The sequence below is a fragment of the Bufo gargarizans genome, chromosome 10 (genome assembly GCF_014858855.1).
Source record: "Bufo gargarizans isolate SCDJY-AF-19 chromosome 10, ASM1485885v1, whole genome shotgun sequence".
NCBI lineage: Eukaryota > Metazoa > Chordata > Amphibia > Anura > Bufonidae > Bufo > Bufo gargarizans.
The window spans coordinates 120322200-120348855 of NC_058089.1; the positions used below are offsets into that span (position 1 = coordinate 120322200).

Here is a 26656-nt window from a genome sequence, read left to right on the forward strand (position 1 = left end):
TGATAGAAGAAGACGTATGTTCCACAATTCCTCGGAGGAATTTTCTAAAAAGTGTATTAATAGTGGGCAACAATATGTTTAAAAGAAAACCCCTTCTATGATAAAAAAAATTATATAAATTTTCTCCATCCTGAGGCATAATAAAATTGGCATTCATAGTAAAAATCTTAGCAATACTTATATTTACTGTTTCATTGAAGTAAATGTCAGTTATGAATGTATTGTAACATCAGACACTATAGGGCAGTCAGTAGGCTTCCTGAAGATATAGCAGTAGATATACATTTATTTTAATGCGCCATCATGTATGCAGGCTAAAGGAAGAAAGGAGAAAATGGGCCAACGGCATAGTAAAGAAGAAAGCAGATTATCTAGGAAGAGAACCATAGCCTGAAGCTGCTTCTTCCCATTCCTCCCTATGGATTAAAGTATGAAGAAAAAATACTGGAAGAGACAAGCTGAGAATAAATCTGCCGCTATGATACGAGCAATCCAGAGCTGCTTTTATAGTTAATTCCTGCAGATTCAGTGCTCAGGACAAACTGCTACCTGCATGACAGAGGATATTAGTGTTATTCGGCAAGGAAGCTGTCACATTGGTTTCCACCAAGTGAGGACGGGTTCCAGGTGTCAGTTTGTGATGGCACTTATCCCGGTAGGTTGACAAAGTCTACTGCAGATGCATAGCTTGAAGATTTACCGCAGAGGCGTGCTGTACGGCTGATGGGTCCCAATGCAGAGGCGTGCTGTACGGCTGATGGGTCCCAATGCAGAGGCGTGATGTACGGCTGATGGGTTCCATTGCAGAGGCGTGATGTACAGCTGATGGGTCCCAATGCAGAGGCGTGATGTACGGCTGATGGGTCCCAATGCAGAGGCATGATGTATGGCTGATGGGTCACAATGCAGAGGCGTGATGTACAGTTGATGCAAGGTCTGCTTTCCAACTATTATCTATATTCTCAAGTTCCCTTATGGTGTTGAGGGGTTTCTTGGGCCCAGAACAAGGGTGTAACTACAACTTGTACAGTCATATCCCCTGCTCAATTGCAAAACTCGGACATTTGCACATGAAGACATTGCACTATTTGATGTACAGTACAGACCAAAAGTTTGGACACACCTTCTCATTTAAAGAGTTTTCTTTATTTTCATGACTATGAAAATTGTAGATTCACACTGAAGGCATCAAAATTATGAATGAACACATGTGGAATTATATACATAACAAAAAAGTGTGAAACAACTGAAAATATGTCATATTCTAGGTTCTTCAAAGTAGCCACCTTTTGCTTTGATTACTGCTTTGCACACTCTTGGCATTCTCTTAGTGAGCTTCAAGAGGTAGTCACCTGAAATGGCCTCCCAACAGTCTTGAAGGAGTTCCCAGAGATGCTTAGCACTTGTTGGCCCTTTTGCCTTCACTCTGCGGTCCAGCTCACCCCAAACCATCTTGATTGGGTTCAGGTCCGGTGACTGTGGAGGCCAGGTGATCTGGCGCAGCACCCCATCACTCTCCTTCATGGTCAAATAGCCCTTACACAGCCTGGAGGTGTGTTTGGGGTCATTGTTCTGTTGAAAAATAAATGATGGTCCAACTAGACGCAAACCGGATGGAATAGCATGCCGCTGCAAGATGCTGTGGTAGCCATGCTGGTTCAGTATGCCTTCAATTTAGAATAAATCCCCAACAGTGTCACCAGCAAAGCCCCCCCACACCATCACACCTCCTCCTCCATGCTTCACGGTGGGAACCAGGCATGTAGAGTCCATCCGTTCACCTTTTCTGCGTAGCACAAAGACACGGTGGTTGGAACCAAAGATCTCAAATTTGGACTCATCAGACCAAAGCACAGATTTCCACTGGTATAATGTCCATTCCTTGTGTTCTTTAGCCCAAACAAGTCTCTTCTGCTTGTTGCCTGTCCTTAGCAGTGGTTTCCTAGCAGATATTCTACCATGAAGGCCTGATTCACACAGTCTCCTCTTACCAGTTGTTCTAGAGATGTGTCTGCTGCTAGAACTCTGTGTGGCATTGACCTGGTCTCTAATCTGAGCTGCTGTTAACCTGTGATTTCTGAGGCTGGTGACTCGGATGAACTTATCCTCCGCAGCAGAGGCGACTCTTGGTCTTCCTTTCCTGGGGCGGTCCGCATGTAAGCCAGTTTCTTTGTAGCGCTTGATGGTTTTTGTGACTGCACTTGGGGACACTTTCAAAGTTTTCCCAATTTTTCGGACTGACTGACCTTCATTTCTTAAAGTATTGATGGCCACTAGTTTTTCTCTACTTAGCTGCTTTTTTCTTGCCATAATACAAATTCTAACAGTCTATTCAGTAGGACTATCAGCTGTGTATCCACCTGACTTCTCCACAACGCAACTGATGGTCCCAACCCCATTTATAAGGCAAGAAATCCCACTTATTAAACCTGACAGGGCACACCTGTGAAGTGAAAACCATTTCAGGTGACTACCTCTTGAAGCTCATCAAGAGAATGCCAAGAGTGTGCAAAGCAGTAATCAAAGCAAAAGGTGGCTACTTTGAAGAACCTAGAATATGACATATTTTCAGTTGTTTCACACTTTTTTGTTATGTATATAATTCCACATGTGTTAATTCATAGTTTTGATGCCTTGAGTGTGAATCTACAATTTTCATAGTCATGAAAATAAAGAAAACTCTTTGAATGAGAAGGTGTGTCCAAACTTTTGGTCTGTACTGTATATCAAACTGGAGCATAAACTTAAAAAAACTGAAAGCCTAACTTTTGGGAGATGAATATACCCAGTGCATAAAAAGTCCTGTTGTCACCTTAAAGGCATTGTTTGGTATTTAAAATGGGTTAAGAATAGGCTACAAACAGTTTGAAGAAGCAATATTCACCTTACTGATCGCCCGATGCTTCCTTTGCAAACCTTGTCTGGTCTCGCATTCTTTGCCCCTGTAAAATGGTGGAAGTGTCCACTCAGCCCATTACTGGCTTATGCAGGCAACAGCCATGTGACCACCTACTGTGTGTTGAGAGAAACCAGGAGGAATAGTCCAGTGGGGAACCAGTGAGGTGAGTAATGCTTCTTTTATCATTTTAACCCATTTTGAGGTTGTGAGAGGTTGAATATTTTGGTTTGTTAAGTAGTGACTTCCGGGGAGTGGGACAAGATTAGGTGTGAGGGAATAGGGTCACTGAGGCCAGTAGTGGGGCGAGAGGAATAGAGGAGCCTGGAGAGCCTTTCCTCTGTTACAGGGTCAAATGATAAGAGTGAGCATGCAGAGGTGTGGGCAGAAAGGGGAATGATGGGACTAGTAGACTGTGAGATGATTATCTGACAGATGATGTTGTCTTTGAAGTAGATGGCCAGGTCTTCATTAGTGAGATCTGTTACAGTTGCCTGCACTTTAGGAGTGAGGAGGGCATGGAAAGTGTCAAAGAGGCATTTAGGAATATTGGACAGTGAGAAAATGAGAGTAGTAAAATAGGGAAGAACAGAGTTATAGGATGAAATCCACTGATATACGTCATTTCTTCCAAAGACGTTTGGCTAATCACTAGATTACTGTCACGATCAGTGGGGGGGGGGGGGGATGGGGCACTCCACACTGAACACAGGAGGGAAGGAGAACAGTAACTGGACCTGGAAACTAGGGAAGAAACAGGTCACCTCCTAGACAACCCTAATCCGGGTCCTGACTACCTATCAATATGAATAGACCTTGAAGGTAAGAATATTCATATGCAGGATACCTAGTCCCTGTTTTCCCTATAATGCCCTAAAATAAGTATAGGACCAGAGACAACCCAGACCTCCCCAGATGGACGAATGGAAGTCTCTGTCTCAGGCCCAGATACAACAACAGGGAATATAACAAATACAAACAAACGCGACACTTCTGTAGAGATGGAAGAACAGGAACACCACAGAGGATCTCACACCAGCTCAGCCAAACCCAAATTAAGCTATCAACCGCATAGTCAGAAGAGTGGGGTGAGACTATAAAGGGTAGAAGTGATGACCACTGAGCAACAGCTGAGAAAAGAGAAGTGGTCATTAACCATATCAATACTGAATCAAGAGAAATCAAGGAGGCTGTTAGATTCCTCCACGCTTAGCCAATCTCCTTGATTTCCTGAGATCAGTCACCTGAGGGACCCTGACAATTACACCCATTTTTGCCATTTTTTTTTAGATTGGTAAGTTAGTAGCATATAGAGGATTATTAGTTTTACAATACAAAATCACTTAAAAAAAATTATAATTACGGAGGTTTCGGCATTCAGCGACGGATTTTTGCAGTGGTAGCCATTTGTAGTGTTCAACACAGAGTACACCTGTCACTGCGCATTCACATAAGTAGATTCAATGTTATGCACATGAAACAATCTGGAGTTAAAAATGATTTAGCACAGGAGAAATATTAATAATCAAATCATAATAAAATAAAATTAAAATACCTAGGGCCAAATTACAAAAAGATTTATTGTAATTCACATTAGTTTTTAATTAAGGATAATAAACCATAAATTATGAACATAAAAAGAAACCCACTGCTGCTGCTTAAAAATGGCTGGAAATTCATGTATTTACTAGGAAGAGGACCACCCCCATTATTACATTTATAATGGGCTCTTCCTGCTCAGTATACGCCCCCGAGTAACAGATCATAGCGATTATTATGCTTTACTTTGTGCAAGAACTGTATTTAGCTCTGTAATACTAAAGGGTTGATATCAATACATCTAGGACATGGTCTCATTTACTCCAGAAATCTCCAGGATTGTGCCCCTTTAATAATGTGTTAGTGTTCTTGTCTATGGTTTCGTCACAGAAGATACATTGTTTCGCTTTGTCGTATTCACAAATGAATAAAAGGGGTTTTGTGGAGTTGTTCTCTACACAGGTTCATTACAGAGCTGCAGAATAATAGATTACGAGTCTATGTGACAGAAACGTTAATGCAGGGGGATTAAAAAATTATAATAATGAACCTGACAATCTCCCTCCCGAGTCTTAGATTAGGGAATAATAATTGTAAGTCACTAAATTAGCTTTTTAATAGATTTTTTTTATTCTTAAATATATGTATACAGTAGCGCTTAATAACATGCTCAAGTCCCCAAAGAAACCTGAAAAATTCAATCTATATGGCCAAGCTTTCTGACAGCAGATATTTTTAAAACCAATTTTATAAGACAGAAGTTACATGAAATATTTACCGAAGACTCTGTGATTTATTTAATATAAAAAAATCCCAAGCTTTATAAATATCACATTGCTTAAAAAATAAAAATCGAAATCTAAATGATCAAACAAAAAAGAATTGGCATGCACAGACTCGAAAATTTCAAAGATTTAATCAAATTCATCCATGACATATTATAATTATTCTGTCCACCTCAAACTTAAAGGGGATGTCTGAACAATCATTTAAAGGGGTTGATCACACAGAAACATTCTACATTTTTCAAACCAGCACCTGGATCTGAATACTTTTGTAATTGCACGTCATTGTCAATTGAGTTTTTCAATAAAATGCTTTTTTTTTGTATAGCACCACCTGCTGTTTGTTCTTTTTCTCATCTCTCTGTCCACCTCACTAAGGTGGTCACGCAAGCTTAGTTTCATCCTCCTACCACCTCTAGCTACTCTTAGAAGCTGTGACAGTTACAGGATACACCCCTGAGCTGCCAGATTGAAGAAAATCTAGCAACTAAAGCGATGAATGGGTAGAGCTCTGGATCCATATGAGGAACAGGTTCTAGCTTTGTAAGATATTTTCATGTAATGTCTGATTTTCATTTTTTACATTAATCAAAGGATAACACCATTAATTTAAAGGGTTATAGTGGCATACAAAAACACTACAATAAATACAAAAAACAATACAAAAAAGTGATAAAGTCACTACTTTATCAACCCTTGCCACTCCCGCTCATGAGTCTCCACGAGTTTCTACAAGAAATGATCATTCAGCCAAATCAATGGTCTCAGAGATATTTTGTATAAGAAGGTTTATCATGGTAATCAGCCTTGTCCTTGGCAAAGGACAAATACCTGGACCACATGAGTTACCGTAGGTGGTGTATGAAAGTCAACCAAGACCACAGTGGTGCCACCACCAAAATATATTTTGTTTGAGATCAATTGTTAGAAGAACATGTAAAAAAATGACCATAAATAATCTCTATCTCCCGCATTTTGTCCAAACACAAATATGTTTTGCTGGTCTTGGCCTCGCTATTTTTGACAACTGCGACCCACAACAACAATGGGTCTGACTCTAAACCAAACTTACATTCTATCTGTTTGAAAGAGAATGCCCAAAAAATTCCAACACTAAACATGTCAAAAGAGCCTACATCACAGGTCTAGTAGAAGTTGACCTCCATGGTCCAAACAAGTCAGAGGTATAGAGAACCAAATGCTCATGTGTACCATCAAGTACTCCATGATCATTTGACCCCTAGGAGATACCTATAACCAAGTCCTCCAATCAAACAAGTGAATATTACAACTGTTGAGTAGGATTTTTGTAAAAGCTTGAATTGACAAAACAATGGATGGCATACAAACTGAAAGTACTGTAAAATACCGGCCAAATTTAGCAAATTCTCCCAACTGGATCTTACACTAAATGACCAGACCAAAGCTTCATCTCATCTTCTGCATCTTATGAGAAATTCTTGGCTTTGAGATAACAAAATTATACTTGAGAATTAAATGAACAGCATCAACTTGTATGGAGGCAAACAAAATATAAGGGACTGGTTTGAGGATCTTGAAGACCCAAGTAGAAACCTTCGATTTGGTTCTTCAGGCTTCTCAATTGCCTCAAGGTGACATTCTCTAGAGAAAATAACTAGCTGGCAAGAACTGATAAGTGCATTACAGTATAAATAATCATAATCTCATTAAGACAAATGGGATCCTAAGAAAGGTACCATTTTTGATACTCTCATACAGCAAAATGGTATGGTCCATCCTTGACCATACTGATGATAGCTCAAAACTAGATCCAGATACTTCTAATGTGAACTTACCGTATAGTTTGGTGCTGGAGAGTGTCTGGATCGGTGGCGCTTACTGTAAACAACATAGATCCAATGGGAATGTTTTCTTGTGTTGACACTTTCATTGGATCAGGCTGAAAAACTGGACCCTCATTCACATCGATCACATTGATCTGAACTGTGGCTGTAGAGCTTGCTCCATAACCAATGTCTGGGATGAGAGGATCTTCATTCTCAACTTTGATCATCAGAGTGTGAAATGCCAGAATTTCACAGTCCAATGGCTGCAATTCAGAAAAAAAAACCATTATTTTAGTTATGCATTATAAACAACGTATTATATAATATGTCTGCACTTTCCCTTCTGGTCTAGGTGATGTCATCTTGACTGTACCTGTCAATCAAATTGCATCACTTCCTGTCTGGTCATGGCTTCTAACAGATCTAACTGGCATGGTCACAGACAACAATTCATATAGATGACTGGAAGAGAACTGGCCAGGGAGATTCCTCCTAGGACCCAAGAATCCAAAGCAATTAGGGACCGTGGCTCCCAGTCCCGGAATAAGTTGGGAGGACAGTTGAGTGAACGAGGGGATAGAAATAAGAAAATGTTGCATGATGAATACAGCTTGAGTCTTTATTAGATGGATAAATGGAAATTTTTGTAGAGGAATGGGGCTTTAAATGGGTTGTCTCATCTCATCTTAGACATTAGTGGCATATAGCTAGGATAGGCCACCAATGTCAGATAGGTGCAGGTCCCAGAACGAGATCCCTAAAGTAAGAGGAGAGTACCCCCTAATTAATTTCTATGGGGCTTCTGGATATTTTTGGAACTCACAGAGAAAAAGAGTGCAGGGCATTCACTTTCGAGGTTCCCTGAGGTGAGAGCCGCACATTTCTGACATATCTTAGAGACATGCCACTTATGTCTAAGATGAGACAACCCCTATCTTCTTATACATCTTTGACCTATACCATAAAGCTACATCAGCATGAGCTCCAGAATGAAGGCTCCAATATACTCAAGATTCCCAAGACATCTGTCCCTGTCGGTTAGCAGGCAGGTGGGTGCTTCTTCATCTGTGGGGACAGCACCTCACAGGTGAAGAACTCTTGCTAATGAGCTGAATCGATTTGCTCATTCCTACCCTAAAGATCACATCATGTATTATACTGATCTTCTCATATGGGGAAGAAGTACCTCTGGTTCCCCTCAGGCTCCGGTACAAGGCGTAACAGTAACCTCTGCTCTCCCACAATCACACCCCTGCATGTAAAGGACTAGAGTATTTCTCACTGCTCTTTTACAGCTCTTTATAACAATGCTGATTGGACCTTTCCACAAAATTCTTGCCTGCGAGAAATCATCTCCAGTTTGTAAAAAATCCCAAGGTTGATAGATGCTGTTAGGTCCACGAGCCACACTTCGAAGATTGTATCATGTGCCTGATTTGTGTTCGTCCTTCACATTTATGAAAACCTAACTCAATATTGCACCGATTATAGCGCAGAACTGTGCATGAGCAGCAATATACCGGATCATTTTTATCCCAGCTTGTAGGACAAATACAAACAAAGCTTTATTAAAAATGAATGAGCTTTCAATGAAAGCTGGGAATTTTCACATATTTTGCATAATCTGTCAATGGAACAAGTCCCGTTTTTAATGCACTGCTGTTTGTCAGTGTCATAGCCGAGGGGGCTGCGGGCGGCATGATCCTACAGCTCTAGACCAGCAGGCGGGGGCTCCTGTATCACACAGCTTAGGCTAAATACAAAACACTGTCTGATTTGGAAAGATGGATGTAAAAGACATGCATTCATACATTCATAACTAGAGACTTTGTAGTCATTCATCACCAAGACTATCCTGTCATCTTCAGGGAACACTTTGCTTTAAAAGTTTTATTTTACTTAATTTTTTTTTTAACTGGAAACTTGCAGAAAAGACAGGGTTGCATAACTCTTATATAGTATGTAGTCTGCCTTTGGGCAAAGTTTTACAGTTTATCTCTAAACATAATTTACATAAAAGTTAAGTCCCTTTAGAAACACATTATTGATCCTGGATGACTGTTTGCATTATACTCCAGAGCTGTGCTCACTATTCTGCTGGTGGAGTCACTGTGTACATACATTACTTGTCCTGTACTGATCCTGAGTTACATCCTGTATTATACTCCAGAGCTGCACTCACTATTCTGCTGGTGGAGTCACTGTGTACATACATTACTTATCCTGTACTGATCCTGAGTTACATCCTGTATTATACTCCAGAGCTGCGCTCACTATTCTGCTGGTGCAATCACTGTGTACATACATTACTTATCCTGTACTGATCCTGAGTTACATCCTGTATTATACTCCAGAGCTGCACTCACTATTCTGCTGGTGCAGTCACTGTGTACATACATTACATTACTTATCCTGTACTGATCCTGAGTTACATCCTGTATTGTACTGCAGAGCTACACTCACTATTCTGCTGTGCAGTCACTGATTACATACATTACTTATCCTGTACTGATCCTGAGTTACATCCTGTATTATATTCCAGAGCTGCACTCACTATTCTGCTGTGCAGTCACTGATTACATACATTACTTATCCTGTACTGATCCTGAGTTACATCCTGTATTATACTCCAGAGCTGCACTCACTATTCTACTGGTGGAGTCACTGTGTACATACATTACTTCTTCTGTACTGATCCTGAGTAGGGATGAGCGAACTCGAACTGTATAGTTCGGGTTCGTACCGAATTTTGGGGTGTCCGTGACACGGACCCGAACCCGGACATTTTCGTAAAAGTCCGGGTTCGGGTTCGGTGTTCGTCGCTTTCTTCGCGCTTTTGTGACGCTTTCTTGGCGCTTTTTGAAAGGCTGCAAAGCAGCCAATCAACAAGCGTCATACTACTTGCCCCAAGAGGCCATCACAGCCATGCCTACTATTGGCATGGCTGTGATTGGCCAGAGCACCATGTGACCCAGCCTCTATTTAAGCTGGAGTCACATAGCGCCGCCCGTCACTCTGCTCTGATTAGCGTAGGGAGAGGTTGCGGCTGCGACAGTAGGGCGAGATTAGGCAGATTAACTCCTCCAAAGGACTTGATTAACTGATCGATCTGCAGCTGTGGATCATTGAGCTGCTGATCCTCAATTGCTCACTGTTTTTAGGCTGCACAGACCGTTTGTCAGTCTCATTTTTCTGGGGTGATCGGCGGCCATTTTGTGTCTTGTGGTGCGCCAGCACAAGCTGCGACCAAGTGCATTTAACCCTCAATGGTGTGGTTGTTTTTTGGCTAAAGCCTACATCAGGGTGAAGCTGTCACACCAAGTGCATTTAACCAGCAATAGTCTGTTCATTTTTTGGCCATATACTAAATCAGGGGCAAGCTGCGCCTGTCACCAAGTGCATTTAACCCTCAATGGTGTGGTTGTTTTTTGGCTAAAGCCTACATCAGGGTGAAGCTGTCACACCAAGTGCATTTAACTAGCAATAGTCTGTTTATTTTTTGGCCATATCCCAGTCTAATTCTGTCACTAAATCCATACCGGTCACCCAGCGCCTAAATACTAGGCCTCAAATTTATATCCCGCTAAATCTGTCCTTAGTGCTGTAGCTGGGCGAGTTATTTAGTGTCCGTTCAAGCACATTTCTTGTTCTGGGTTGAAATACAATTCCCAATTTAGCAATTTCATAATTTAGTGGTTTCTGCTATATCAGAGCTATTTGAAATCTATCCCTAAAAGGGTATATAATATTCAAGGTGCACATTGGGTCATTCAGAATAACTTCACACACACCCGCTACTGTGTATTTCCAAGTCTAATTCTGTCACTAAACCCATACCTGTCACGCAGCGCCTAAATACTAGGCCTCAAATTTAAATAGCAAAGGATTTGGCGGCTCACTCACTGTTTACCTATGGAATAGGTGCTCTACCACACAGCACTCCCTATTGCTGATAAAATGCAGTTAACGAAAATAGAATTATGGCGTCACTCAATATCGGGCAACAATCAGACAACAGCATAGATCTGAAAATATTATTTTATATTCGCACTTGTTGCGTAAAAATCACCATAAAAATCACAATAAAATACAGTAAAATTGCAATAAAATTATAATATATAACCATATGAAGACATATAGAGCGTGATCCCTTCTAAAAACGCTAATTAGTCTATCCGGCTTTGATGTGCGGTTTTCCTGATAGCCACCAGGGTAAAAGCAAGGGAAGAGTTGCGTTGTAGAAAAGTCACAATGAGTTTTTTGTATTAGTACAATATTGTTTGGGAGTTTTAAATGTACTTTACCGCTCTTGTAGGTTGGATTTCCTGTGAGATGCAGTCGCTCTATGAGCTGCGTGGAAATGTAAGTCCGATCTCTTTAGATTAAAACACCCGGCTGTTTTAGCGATAGTCTTTGTTACTTTGGCCTTCCAGGACCTGCTTGTGGCGTCCCACGTGGTACTGCTGGATAGGTCACGTGACTTCCGATTCCAGGCGGGGTTTTCAAATCTGTTCAGTATCCGATCATAGATGTTAAATGCTTTCTTTTCTTGTCCCTCACTGTCTGCAAACCAAACGCGTTTCGGGGTACAGCAGCCCCTTCCTCAGTGGTACAGACAATGAGTTTGAGAGGTCATTTTTATATCGTCCTTAATTGGTCAATTGCATGCTGGGACAGTGAGGGGCATGGAAGATCCGGATATGGATTTTCATCTTATAGGGATCCAATTATAAACTCAAATGCTCAAAATATGATGTAATACAGATCCATATGTCCTTAACATTGGTAATATATATCTTTTCAATTGCTTTTACCTTGATTAAAATCTGCAGCTTTAATTTGAATTAACAATAATAAAAAATATGAATAAAAATATAAATTAAACGCTTTAAGTGTACTGGTAATATAGTCCAATTCACCAAAAACGCACCTACGATTCCAATGCGTTTATAATATGACATAAAAATTTATAAAAACTTTATATATTAACCAGGACAATATCCAAAAACCGATGATGGTGAACTAATGTATCGAGAATGAAGTCTCAATTCTCCATATGGGATGATCATCTTACATCCCCCATAGATAAATGGAGACCTATGTTTTATTAAATTGAAATATTAAATTGAAATAAATGGGTATTTTTCATTATTTTTCGCTTAAACGGTCTCAACATTATATATCCTCATCCAAAACTTCAAACTGACCCAAAAACGCACCTGCGGTTTCGGTGCGTTTTTGGTGCGTTTTTTCTAAAATTTGATAAAATTTAATAAAATTTAATAAAATTCAAAGTTTAAGTCGAAGATGATGAGGGGAAGTACTTTTCGTGTTTCTTTTTCGTATATATACTATTTATGTTGTGGATAGGGATGCGAGCCTGCCAGGAAGGGGAGATCTGGGTGCCAGTAACACGGCCAGACGCCAGATGTCTCATTCATGACAGACCAACATCCCCCTATAGAAATCCAAAAAGTTCCATGTCTGCATTTAGACCCCTTGGGATGAGTGAATCAAACTCGAAAATCCTCTTTGATTCATTCCTAGACATTCTGAGGATATGGTTTCCTCCTCTCCACGGATGTTCTACTTTTTCTATTGCCATGTATATTAGGCTAGATGGATCACTTCTATGATGGTCCCTATAATGTTTGGATAAGGAGTGTAATTCGTATCCTTTCTTTATATTATTTACGTGTTCTGATATCCTTTTCTTTAGAGTACGTTTCGTGCGTCCAATGTACTGTTTTTGACATGGGCACTCAATCAGATAAATCACGTTTGTCGAATCACATGTTAAGCCCTCTCTAATCTCCAGAGAAAAAGAATTTTGAGTCGAGCTTACCTTCAAAGTCTTTTTTGGGAACGAAGTAATTCTGCAATTGGAGCACCGTCCACATCTATAAAAACCCTTGAAGGATAACCAGTTTTGTTTCTGCATCCCGGATTCTTTATTTTTTGTGTTTTTTATAGAGGGCGCTACCTTCAATCCCAAATTTGAGGCCCTAGTGTAGGTAATCTGTGGTTTATTATTAAGTATGGATCCAATGATTTTATCTCCTAGCAGATGGTGCCAATACTTCCCAAACGGTAAAGTACATTTAAAACTCCCAAACAATATTGTACTAATACAAAAAACTCATTGTGACTTTTCTACAACGCAACTCTTCCCTTGCTTTTACCCTGGTGGCTATCAGGAAAACCGCACATCAAAGCCGGATAGACTAATTAGCGTTTTTAGAAGGGATCACGCTCTATATGTCTTCATATGGTTATATATTATAATTTTATTGCAATTTTACTGTATTTTATTGTGATTTTTATGGTGATTTTTACGCAACAAGTGCGAATATAAAATAATATTTTCAGATCTATGCTGTTGTCTGATTGTTGCCCGATATTGAGTGACGCCATAATTCTATTTTCGTTAGGCCTCAAATTTATATCCAGCTAAATCTGTCCCTAGTGCTGTAGCTGGGCGAGTTATTTAGTGTCCGTTCAAGCACATTTCTTGTTCTGGGTTGAAATACAATTCCCAATTTAGCAATTTCATAATTTAGTGGTTTCTGCTATATCAGAGCTATTTGAAATCTATCCCTAAAAGGGTATATAATATTCAAGGTGCACATAGGGTCATTCAGAATAACTTCACACACACGCTTCTGTGCATTTCCAAGTCTAATTCTGTCACTAAATCCATACCGGTCACCCAGCGCCTAAATACTAGGCCTCAAATTTATATCCCGCTGAATTTGAATACAATACATTGGGCCAAATAATATATTTGTTGTTGTGGTGAACCATAACAATGAGAAAAACATCTAGTAAGGGACGCGGACGTGGACATGGTCGTGGTGGTGTTAGTGGACCCTCTGGTGCTGGGAGAGGACGTGGCCGTTCTGCCACATCCACACGTCCTAGTGTACCAACTACCTCAGGTCCCAGTAGCCGCCAGAATTTACAGCGATATATGGTGGGGCCCAATGCCGTTCTAAGGATGGTAAGGCCTGAGCAGGTACAGGCATTAGTCAATTGGGTGGCCGACAGTGGATCCAGCACGTTCACATTATCTCCCACCCAGTCTTCTGCAGAAAGCGCACAGATGGCGCCTGAAAACCAACCCCATCAGTCTGTCACATCACCCCCATGCATACCAGGGAAACTGTCTCAGCCTCAAGTTATGCAGCAGTCTCTTATGCTGTTTGAAGACTCCGCTGGCAGGGTTTCCCAAGGGCATCCACCTAGCCCTTCCCCAGCGGTGAAAGACATAGAATGCACTGACGCACAACCACTTATGTTTCCTGATGATGAGGACATGGGAATACCACCTCAGCATGTCTCTGATGATGACGAAACACAGGTGCCAACTGCTGCGTCTTTCTGCAGTGTGCAAACTGAACAGGAGGTCAGGGATCAAGACTGGGTGGAAGACGATGCAGGGGACGATGAGGTCCTAGACCCCACATGGAATGAAGGTCGTGCCACTGACTTTCACAGTTCGGAGGAAGAGGCAGTGGTGAGACCGAGCCAACAGCGTAGCAAAAGAGGGAGCAGTGGGCAAAAGCAGAACACCCGCCGCCAAGAGACTCCGCCTGCTACTGACCGCCGCCATCTGGGACCGAGCACCCCAAAGGCAGCTTCAAGGAGTTCCCTGGCATGGCACTTCTTCAAACAATGTGCTGACGACAAGACCCGAGTGGTTTGCACGCTGTGCCATCAGAGCCTGAAGCGAGGCATTAACGTTCTGAACCTTAGCACAACCTGCATGACCAGGCACCTGCATGCAAAGCATGAACTGCAGTGGAGTAAACACCTTAAAACCAAGGAAGTCACTCAGGCTCCCCCTGCTACCTCTTCTGCTGCTGCCGCCTCGGCCTATTCTGCTGCTGCCGCCTCGGCCTCTTCCTCCGCCTCTGGAGGAACGTTGGCACCTGCCGCCCAGCAAACAGGGGATGTACCACCAACACCACCACCACCACCTCCGTCACCAAGCGTCTCAACCATGTCACACGCCAGCGTTCAGCTCTCCATCTCACAAACATTTGATAGAAAGCGTAAATTCCCACCTAGCCACCCTCGATCCCTGGCCCTGAATGCCAGCATTTCTAAACTACTGGCCTATGAAATGCTGTCATTTAGGCTGGTGGACACAGACAGCTTCAAACAGCTCATGTCGCTTGCTGTCCCACAGTATGTTGTTCCCAGCCGGCACTACTTCTCCAAGAGAGCCGTGCCTTCCCTGCACAACCAAGTATCCGATAAAATCAAGTGTGCACTGCGCAACGCCATCTGTAGCAAGGTCCACCTAACCACAGATACGTGGACCAGTAAGCACGGCCAGGGACGCTATATCTCCCTAACTGCACACTGGGTAAATGTAGTGGCAGCTGGGCCCCAGGCGGAGAGCTGTTTGGCGCACGTCCTTCCGCCGCCAAGGATCGCAGGGCAACATTCTTTGCCTCCTGTTGCCACCTCCTCCTTCTCGGCTTCCTCCTCCTCTTCTTCCACCTGCTCATCCAGTCAGCCACACACCTTCACCACCAACTTCAGCACAGCCCGGGGTAAACGTCAGCAGGCCATTCTGAAACTCATATGTTTGGGGGACAGGCCCCACACCGCACAGGAGTTGTGGCGGGGTATAGAACAACAGACCGACGAGTGGTTGCTGCCGGTGAGCCTCAAGCCCGGCCTGGTGGTGTGTGATAATGGGCGAAATCTCGTTGCAGCTCTGGGACTAGCCAATTTGACGCACATCCCTTGCTTGGCGCATGTGCTGAATTTGGTGGTGCAGAAGTTCATTCACAACTACCCCGACATGTCAGAGCTGCTGCATAAAGTGCGGGCCGTCTGTTCGCGCTTCCGGCGTTCACATCCTGCTGCTGCTCGCCTGTCTGCGCTACAGCGTAACTTCGGCCTTCCCGCTCACCGCCTCATATGCGACGTGCCCACCAGGTGGAACTCCACCTTGCACATGCTGGACAGACTGTGCGAGCAGCAGCAGGCCATAGTGGAGTTTCAGCTGCAGCACGCACGGGTCAGTCGCACTACAGAACAGCACCACTTCACCACCAATGACTGGGCCTCCATGCGAGACCTGTGTGCCCTGTTGCGCTGTTTCGAGTACTCCACCAACATGGCCAGTGGCGATGACACCGTTATCAGCGTTACAATACCACTTCTATGTCTCCTTGAGAAAACACTTAGGGCGATGATGGAAGAGGAGGTGGCCCAGGAGGAGGAGGAGGAGGAGGAGGAAGAGGGGTCATTTTTAGCACTTTCAGGCCAGTCTCTTCGAAGTGACTCAGAGGGAGGTTTTTGGCAACAGCAGAGGCCAGGTACAAATGTGGCCAGCCAGGGCCCACTACTGGAGGACGAGGAGGACGAGGATGAGGAGGAGGTGGAGGAGGATGAGGATGAAGCATGGTCACAGCGGGGTGGCACCCAACGCAGCTCGGGTCCATCACTGGTGCGTGGCTGGGGGGAAAGGCAGGACGATGACGATACGCCTCCCACAGAGGACAGCTTGTCCTTACCCCTGGGCAGCCTGGCACACATGAGCGACTACATGCTGCAGTGCCTGCGCAACGACAGCAGAGTTGCCCACATTTTAACCTGTGCGGACTACTGGGTTGCCACCCTGCTGGATCCACGCTACAAAGACAATGTGCCCACCTTACTTCCTGCACTGGAGCGTGATAGGAAGATGCGCGAGTACAAGCGCACGTTGGTAGACGCGCTACTGAGAGCATTCCCAAATGTCACAGGGGAACAAGTGGAAGCCCAAGGCCAAGGCAGAGGAGGAGCAAGAGGTCGCCAAGGCAGCTGTGTCACGGCCAGCTCCTCTGAGGGCAGGGTTAGCATGGCAGAGATGTGGAAAACTTTTGTCAACACGCCACAGCTAACTGCACCACCACCTGATACGCAACGTGTTAGCAGGAGGCAACATTTCACTAACATGGTGGAACAGTACATGTGCACACCCCTCCACGTACTGACTGATGGTTCGGCCCCATTCAACTTCTGGGTCTCTAATTTGTCCACGTGGCCAGAGCTAGCCTTTTATGCCTTGGAGGTGCTGGCCTGCCCGGCGGCCAGCGTTTTGTCTGAACGTGTATTCAGCACGGCAGGGGGCGTCATTACAGACAAACGCAGCCGCCTGTCTACAGCCAATGTGGACAAGCTGACGTTCATAAAATGAACCAGGCATGGATCCCACAGGATCTGTCCGTCCCTTGTCCAGATTAGACATTAACTACCTCCCCTTAACCATATATTATTGGACTCCAGGGCACTTCCTCATTCAATCCTATTTTTATTTTCATTTTACCATTATATTGCGAGGCTACCCAAAGTTGAATGAACCTCTCCTCTGTCTGGGTGCCGGGGCCTAAATTTATGAAAATGGACTCTTACAGTGGTGGGTGACGTGAAGCCTGATTCTCTGCTATGATATGAAGACTGATTCTCTGCTGACATGAAGCCAGATCCTCTGTTACGGGACCTCTCTCCTCTGCCTGTGTGCTGGGCCTAAATTTATGAAAATGGACTCTTACAGTGGTGGGTGACGTGAAGCCTGATTCTCTGCTATGATATGAAGACTGATTCTCTGCTGACATGAAGCCAGATTGTCTGTTACGGGACCTCTCTCCTCTGCCTGGGTGCTGGGTAGTGTTGAGCGCGAATATTCGAAAAGCAAATTTTTTTCGCGAATATCGCAACTTCGCGATTTCGCGAATATTTCGAATATAGTGCTATATATTCGTAAAAACGAATATTCGTTTTTTGTTTTTTTCCCCCCCCCCACAAAATTACAGTACACATATAATTGATTGTTTCCCAAAGGTCCAACAGCTCAGATCTTACTCACATTGCCTAGAAAGTGATTGAGGCGCGAATCTTCGTAAGGCGATTTTATTAGCGCACATGCGAATATCGGCACGTCCCAGAACAGAGGCAAAGGGCTTTGCATTCATACATTAGTGAATTGAGTTGCGAATCTTCGTAAGGCGATTTTATTAGCGCACATGCGAATATCGGCACGTCCCAGAACAGAGGCAAAGGGCTTTGCATTCATACATTAGTGAATTGAGTTGCGAATCTTCGTAAGGCGATTTTATTAGCGCACATGCGAATATCTACACTTGTCCCAGAACAGAGGCAAAGGGCTTTGCATTCATACATTAGTGATTGAATTGAGCTGCGAATCTTCGTAAGGCGATTTTATTAACGCAAATGCAAATATCTACACTTGTCCCCAGAACAGAGAGGCAAAGGCCTGTGCATTCATATAGTATAGCACCATATTCGCGAATACGTAGAACTTCGTAAAATTCGATTTACGAATATTCGTATTTTTTATTTTACTTTCCACCTTACAGATTACATTGATCTGTACTCTGTCAACTACTGTCATCACCCCCCACTGTATCTCGATTGATTCCCAAAAGTCTCACATTCCCTAGAAAGTGATTGAGGTGTGAATCTTCGTAAGGCGATTTTATTAGCGCACATGCGAATATCTACACTTGTCCCAGAACAGAGGCAAAGGGCATTGCATTCATACATTAGTGATTGAATTGAGTTGCGAATCTTCGTAAGGCGATTTCATTAGCGCACATGTGAATTTTGCATAGCATATGTATTATGCGATGCGAAAATTCGAATTATCGCATATGCGAAATAATAACGAATTTGAATAATCGCGAATATTTTACGAATATTCTTTCGAATATTCACAAAATTTCGCGAATTCGAATATGGGACATGCCGCTCAACACTAGTGCTGGGCCTAAATTTATGACAATGGACTGTTGCAGTGGTGGGTGACGTGAAGCCTGATTCTCTGCTATGACATGCAGACTGATTCTCTGCTGACATGAAGCCAGATTGTCTGTTACGGGACCTCTCTCCTCTGCCTGGGTGCTGGGCCTAAATATATGCCAATGGACTGTTGCAGTGGTGGCTGACGTGAAGCCTCATTCTCTGCTATGACATGCAGACTAATTCTCTGCTGACATGAAGACAGATTCTCTGTTACGGGACCTCTCTCCTCTGCCTGGGTTCCGGGGCCTAAATATCTGAGAATGGACTGTTCCAGTGGTGGGTGACGGGAAGCCAGATTCTCTGCTATGGGACCTCTCTCCAATAGATTTTGGTTCATTTTTATTTATTTAATTTTTATTTTTATTCATTTCCCTATCCACATTTGTTTGCAGGGGATTTACCTACATGTTGCTGCCTTTTGCAGCCCTCTAGCCCTTTCCTGGGCTGTTTTACAGCCTTTTTAGTGCCGAAAAGTTCGGGTCCCCATTGACTTCAATGGGGTTCGGGTTCGGGACGAAGTTCGGATCGGGTTCGGATCCCGAACCCGAACATTTTCGGGAAGTTCGGCCGAACTTCTCGAACCCGAACATCCAGGTGTTCGCTCAACTCTAATCCTGAGTTACATCTGTATTATACTCCAGAGCTGCACTCACTATGCTGCCGGTGCAGTCACTGTGTACATACATTACTTATCCTGTACTGATCCTGAGTTACATCCTGTATTATACTCCAGAGCTGCACTCACTATTCTGCTGGTGCAGTCGCTGTGTACATACATTATTTATCCTGTACTGATCCTGAGTTACATCCTGTATTATACTCCAGAGCTGCACTCACTATTCTGCTGGTGCAGTCACTGTGCACATACATTACATTGCTTATCCTGTACTGATCCTGAGTTACATCCTGTATTGTACTCCAGAGCTGCACTCACTATGCTGCCGGTGCAGTCACTGTGTACATACATTACTTATCCTGTACTGATCCTGAGTTACATCCTGTATTATACTCCAGAGCTGCACTCACTATTCTGCTGGTGCAGTCACTGTGTACATACATTACTTATCCTGTACTGATCCTGAGTTACATCCTGTATTATACTCCAGAGCTACACTCACTATTCTGCTGGTGCAGTCACTGTGTACATACATTACTTATCCTGTACTGATCCTGAGTTACATCCTGTATTATACTCCAGAGCTGCACTCACTATTCTGCTGGTGCAGTCACTGTGCACATACATTACATTGCTTATCCTGTACTGATCCTGAGTTACATCCTGTATTGTACTGCAGAGCTGCACTCACTATTCTGCTGCACTGATTACTTATGTGAAGTTTGAACAGGTGCAGTGAGCAGACGTCTCTCTAACACTATATTTGATATTTTTTATATATATAATGTATTATGTTTTGGATACATACTAGACACATTAGCACGGTGCGTAGTTGACCTACAACAGTAGAAAACTTCAGAATTGTCACTTAGCGCATTTCATTATAGTTCACGACACAGTAATAGGCATTTTCACGCAGATTCTATATTTGACACGCCAAATAACGGCCTTCAGAAAATAATTACCAGGTTCCCTTGAAAGGAAAACGAAAGCTCAGAAATAATTTCCGATCACTCAGTGGCAGCTCCAAATAAGTTTTTGGGTAAAATAAGTTAAATTGTTGTCACTTATGAGGAACAGATTTTTTTTAAATATAACATCTGGATCATTTGCTGCTGCAATTAGAAACTCCAATTTCGGCTGGTTTGACACTAGCGCTACAATTTTCCGTCAGGCAGTTCCGTATCTGGCATGGCCGGATACTACCTTACCCTGCAGAAGCCCTTTGGCTATAATGGGACTCAGCGGGGATCTGGCCGGTTCCATTATTAGTGTCGGGATTCGTCCGGACAAAGAAAACTGCTTACATTGGTATTTGTCAGGCCAAATCTCGGCACTAATACTGGAAACAGGCCGGGTCCCAAGAACAAGTCTGCTTTTTTCTAAAAACAGTGCCACACTTGTCTACAGGCTGTACGTGCTATTGCAGCTTTTTTCCATTCATTTCAGTAGAGCTGCAATGGTGTGTAATGGTGTTTCTACAAAAAAGCAGCCTAATTCTGGACAACCCCTTAAAAGAATCTGACTGCTTTCTTCTAAAAACAGTGCCACACTTGTCCATAGGCTATGCCTGGTATTGCAGCTCAGTGAAGAGAATGCAATACCACTAACAACCTGTAGATACATGTGGCGCTGTTTCTGGAATAAATTAGCCGCGTTTTTCTAACCTTGAGCAAACTCCCTTAAAGTGTTCTTCTGGACAACAAAATCGATGGCCAAACCTTAGTTTAGGTCATCAATATCAGTTGATTTGTGCCTTCTTCATAGTTTACAGGCGCTGCCCTGTACTTTTTACAAATCAGTTTAATTCAAGTGAATGAGACTGGAGGGCAACCTGCAATAGCAGGTACAACCGCCAGGCCCCCTCAATCACCTCGCTGATGAGGGTGACAAGAGTTGGACCTCCAGCCATCCAATACCAATGGCCTCTGATGGAATGATGGATTGGACCACCACTGGTCTGGTGTATGTAGTGAGTCTTGAAGGATGGCGGAGGCTTACCTTAACCACGGAAAGCATCCCCTCATTTGTGTTGGGATTGGTATGAATTTCGAAACTCTGCCCGGGGTTTCCATTAATGATAGTGTAGACGGCTTTCCACGCTCCAGTGTTGGGGTCATCCTTGTCATTGACAGTCAGGTTAACCATGACGCCGGTTACTCCTTCTTTTACTGTAGCCTGAAACTAAACAGAAACACAAGATGTTACAGCAAACAAAATAAAATCTGCATTCATTATATAAAACCCCGCAGCCAAGGGAAGGATCTGCTTTATGTCAAGGAACTCATTACCGTCACCTAAAACAACAAATTTGTTTAGAGAACATAGCGGAGATATTATTCCTGAACAACAGCTTCTTGTGATAGATGGAAGGAAGAAAATTGATCTATCTATCTATCTATCTATCTATCTATCTATCTATCTATCTATCTATCTATCATTGAGATGACCAAACCAATTCTATTGATTCAGAATTCATCCCAAATTTCCCAAAACATTTGGATTCTAATTTCTTGTGAGTATATCACGTAAGCCAGATCTCCTTCTAAAAGGACAAACGTACAGGGTGTCCTAATATTACACTTCTCAGAATGAGACATGCAAGTCATTTTTCCTTTCAAAAGGGGCAAGAGTACTAGAGTGTTTCAAGAGAAAATTGCCCCAGTTAGCTGAGTGGCCTTGGGGGTACTCTTAGAGGGGGTGCTTTTTCTCATTAGGGAGACCAATAAGTATGTATGAGGAGTATTGTAGTATATATCTCTCTCTCCATGTTCTTATTCATGCGGCTATGAGTGAGCATCAGTAAACATTCTTTCAGTGAGCATCATGATCATCCTTATTGGTCTGGATCAAGTTCTTCCTGGGTTCTTCTGGGCACTCTGGTTTCCTCACTTCAAAACCATCCTAGTAGGTCAGCAGGGTTCCTTTAACGTCAGTCATTCATCTAAATATGTCCATATAAGAAATAGCAAACAAAGCCAAACCCACAGGTTTTGGTGAGACTGGCTTTTGTGGCTTATCATTTTATCTGCATGGAGGTGTGCCAACAGATGATGTCAGGAGAAGGAAGGGTCGGGCATGTTGAATTTTAATGCCCAATCCTTTTGTTCTCAAGGCAGATAAGCCACCGCCAGAGCTGTTTGTCCCCCCTCCCCACTAAAAACACTGAGCTGAGCATGCGCGTGAGCAGGGAGGTCAGGAATAACGGCTGCTGGACAAACGGGCATCCGTTTTCCTTAGAAAAGCAGTTTAGATTGATATCAATGGTCTTTGTCCAATGGCTCGGTATAGTATTTAGTCTAGTCACTGAATGCTGGACTCCTGTGGTTGCGGGTCAGGGGCGCTCCCTTTAAAACTGATGTGGGTTACATTCTCCGGTAAATGTTAATTACGCCTTTGATTTCTTCACCCAGATACATTTGATTAAACTCAAACATATGGGTTATAACTGTGAAATACACCATTTTAGGAATAACAATAAAACGTATTGCTAAGTACGTTCGGAAAGAGACGGCTTTTAAATTATACTCCTCTTTTTGTGTGGAATATAATTATGTGCAGGAGAGGTAGTAGTTCTGATAATTTACAGATGCTTCCAGCAGTGAAATGAATATGAAACAGTTTCAGTCGTGTTTCCAGGAAGATCTCATTGGCATCTCATTAGGAAAGGATGTGGCTGCAGAGCATCGCAACCTAGATCAGAAAACGCCAGGTAATAATGACACAATCTGCTGGAAAAAGGCCTGTGAAAGTGAATCCAGCAACATACGTACCCATATTGGGTAATCTGTCAGTGTCTCTGGAGACGCCATGCTTGTTTCATGTTACTATTTGGTGTCTTTATCTGCTTTTGCTCCCGGTAAATAAATAAAATGCTGTTTCCTGTGGTCTTCTTGCATGGTGCAGGAGAAACTGAAATATATCTCTGCAGCTTGCTTGTGCATGCATGACCCACTCTACTAGAACAAAAAAACATGTACAAAGGGGCCCATACACAATAGACAAAGCTCATCTGAATCTGCTGATTGATATGGACGCAATACCTAGTTTGTATGGGAGCCATCTGACTCCAAAAGTGTCTGGCAGCAGTTTATTCCATCCCCTTGCCCCGGTAACATAAGTATATGTATGTAGCTAAGTGTGCAAGTGTGTGAAGGACAAATATGACCTTGGCCGACAATTAATGTGTAGAGGCACCACAACCCTCCCAACAGTCACATCAAAATGACAAAAATGCTCCTGGAAATGTCACTTTTGTATTGTAGATTTTGATTGATGGTTGAAGAGGGATTTATAACATAGACGTCCATGTAACAAGTAAAACAGAGAGACAAATCCTTTTTTTTTTTTTCTTCCTGCAGTCATCACCCCCCGCCCCCTTTTTCTCCAGACTACTTTAAGCTGGGGAGAACCTACAGAATCAAATCTAAGCTTTCAAACAAGACCAAGGTCACAGTGCTAGGTGAGATACTAGGAGAGATAAAGCTATTAGAAATTGGGTCAGGGATGGAAGCTGCAGGTAAATACAGCTGTTACTGGAACACATTTCTAATGGTTGTAACTTGCAATGTATCAGGGCTAGTAACAATACAATGGTATTGTTTAAAAGATTAGATTATCAGCTTTAAAACAAGACCAACATTGTAGGCCAATAACAGCCTGAGAAATAGCCCTCAGAACTGCCTGTATTTTTGCAGCCACACAGTCCCCGAACAGTGTTCATTTATAACAGTATTGTCCTTTTCTGCCTGCACAAGCCCTGTTCAGGATGATCAGTGGAGGGGGCTTAAAGAGGTTCTGTGGTTCTTTTTTTTTTTTTAAAGGGGCAGAATGACTTATAAAGTATAAAACTTAATAACCATCTCACCAATCAACCATTGCACTAATTCTGATGCTTCCCAGGTCCGGTCAGGTCAATACTTCCTGGTCCCTCTCTACATTGAGACGTGACTACTCAGCCAATCACTGACTGTAATAGATGATGATATTGACTTACCTGCCATTAACAACATCCAGACCATAAGAACCTGTGGACTGTATATGGCCTCTATGGGAGAGTGTTGTGCGCATTCTCTGCTAACTATGCCGAGGTCATTGTGCAGGGAGGGGGGGAATGTAAGCTGTTATCATCACCTATCGTGACTAGTGGAACCTGTATTCTCTATATATGCGTTACTTGTCATTTCAATCATGCATAGTGATAATAATGAGATGACTACTAGGAAGTGATCTCTACAGGACAGAAAGTGTTAAATCAGTGGCCAGAGTGAAACCTGCAAGATTTCAGTATTCATTTTAATAGAGATAATGAAATAGAAGATGAAGGAGACACCAGAACTTCTTAAAAGATAACTTTTAAGAAGCTTTGACATAAAAGATGTAAATAGCAAGTTATTTTCTGATGACACATTCCCTTTGCATTGTAACAAATATCTGATTATTAGCAAGTCCCTAAACATATGTAGAGTAGGGAAGGTCCTTGAGGAGCTGGGTGCCCAAAAAACTATTTTCCTTGGTTAGGGAACAGGGCTAGACCAGTGAGTGACCTTAACCAAGTGAAGGAAAGCCAAGCACTTTGTCGTAACTTGCTGACCTGACAATTTTTGCTATTGCTGCTGTAGTAATCAGATTTTTGTAAGAGAACCTATGGGCATTGTGGACTCTCTCAATGCATGACATGGTGAGTCCCATTATTGGAATGTCAGCAGAATGATTGTTTGGCCGTATTTCCTAATAAATTAAATAGAATTGTTCAGCTTTGGTGAACTTTATTACTTACTTTCGAAAATTTACAATGAAACTTTTTTGATAATTATCTGTCAGCCCTGAGAATGTTTCATTTGCACTCTGCACACAGTAAAGTCATGAAGACTGAGAGGTTCCATCAGGGTTTAAAATAACTAATTAAACGTGTCTCAGAATTAATTGATTTTTGTACAGACAAAACCCCCAAGTGGATAGTTATTTAACGAGAAAAAAAATTAATTCTGAGATTTACTTACAAAACAAAGAGCTCTCAATGTAGCTTGTCAGGTGGTTGGGGGAATCTAGCTCAATATCTATAATAAAATGCAATTTTACTGGTCAAAATTGTATATTTTTTTAAAAACTTGCCTGCTATATATGCTGATCCTAATATGGAGCTGCACAGCCTCTAAAGGCTCCGTTCCAAGGTACCTAGTTGTTAATATCAGTGGGGCACAAAAAGATTTTTTTACATATGGAATATACGGTAGGTGAAATTGTAAGCATACAAAGGTAGAATATTGGCCCCATGCACCTCTATGGGTGCACTCTTACAGAATATTAAACTTTTTGAATTTAATGGCTGAAATTTTTAAGCTTGCTACACCCCACCCCAAAAGCCGTGCCACCAGCTCTACACCTCCCTTCCAAAATTTGGAATAGATATGAGCTTAGTGGATTACCCTGAGGGATACAAGGTGATGACCACAAAAAACCTTAAGCTAACAGTTGTGATATTTATACCCTTAGAAATGTGAACATAACCCTACCACCATAAACCTAGCTACCTTATACAACATCCAAAACTCATGTGGAAACTATGTATCTGTTCTGAACATTTTTTAGTTAGTACTCATCCAGAGCGACACAGCTGTATTTGAAATTCTAAAGTATTCAGACTTCAAATCTCTAACATTCCCTGCTGGCTCGGTGTCTGTTCAGACCATGATCTTGTCTTCCTTACAAAAAGCACTGTACAGTAATATGATTAGAGAAGCTAAGGGTGCTCATATATGTTAGGTAAATGTCATCTTTACCCACTGATTTCAGCAGGATCGGCGGAGCATTGTGCATGGTGGTCACCAGACTCTCCCCCAATGTTGGGAGGAGGAAGGACGTTCTTCCCATTAGAAGCACATGGGTGCTCGCTCTAGGGAGTCTGAATAGTTTTCAGATGAATAAGCATATGTTCTACAGCCATCTAAAGTGTAAAGTGTATGGCCAGCTTAAAGGGTGTTCCAAGTTTTTAAAAGGATATGGGATAACTAACTGATTGGGGGGCATTCGACTGGTGGGAACCCTACTAATTCCAAATATAGGGGTCTCGTTCCCTCATCCTGATGAAGCGGTAGGTTGAGGTTGCGCCCTCCAACCCTATTCCTTCTCTAGGAGACTGCTGGAAATAGCCTAGCACTTTTTTGCGCTATCTCCAGCAGTTCCATAG

General features: G+C 42.6%; 1 protein-coding gene across 1 annotated transcript in view; it reads right to left on the reverse strand.

The window, feature by feature from the left end:
- Positions 1-26656, reverse strand: part of CDH13 (cadherin 13) — a 258261-nt gene that overhangs the window by 77935 nt on the left and 153670 nt on the right. Inside the window, exons 4-5 of the mRNA XM_044270012.1 lie at positions 21469-21651; positions 7038-7291 (exon numbers count right to left, since the gene is read on the reverse strand). Coding sequence (XP_044125947.1) covers positions 7038-7291; positions 21469-21651 — 437 coding nt within the window. The remainder of the gene's footprint in view (positions 1-7037; positions 7292-21468; positions 21652-26656) is intronic.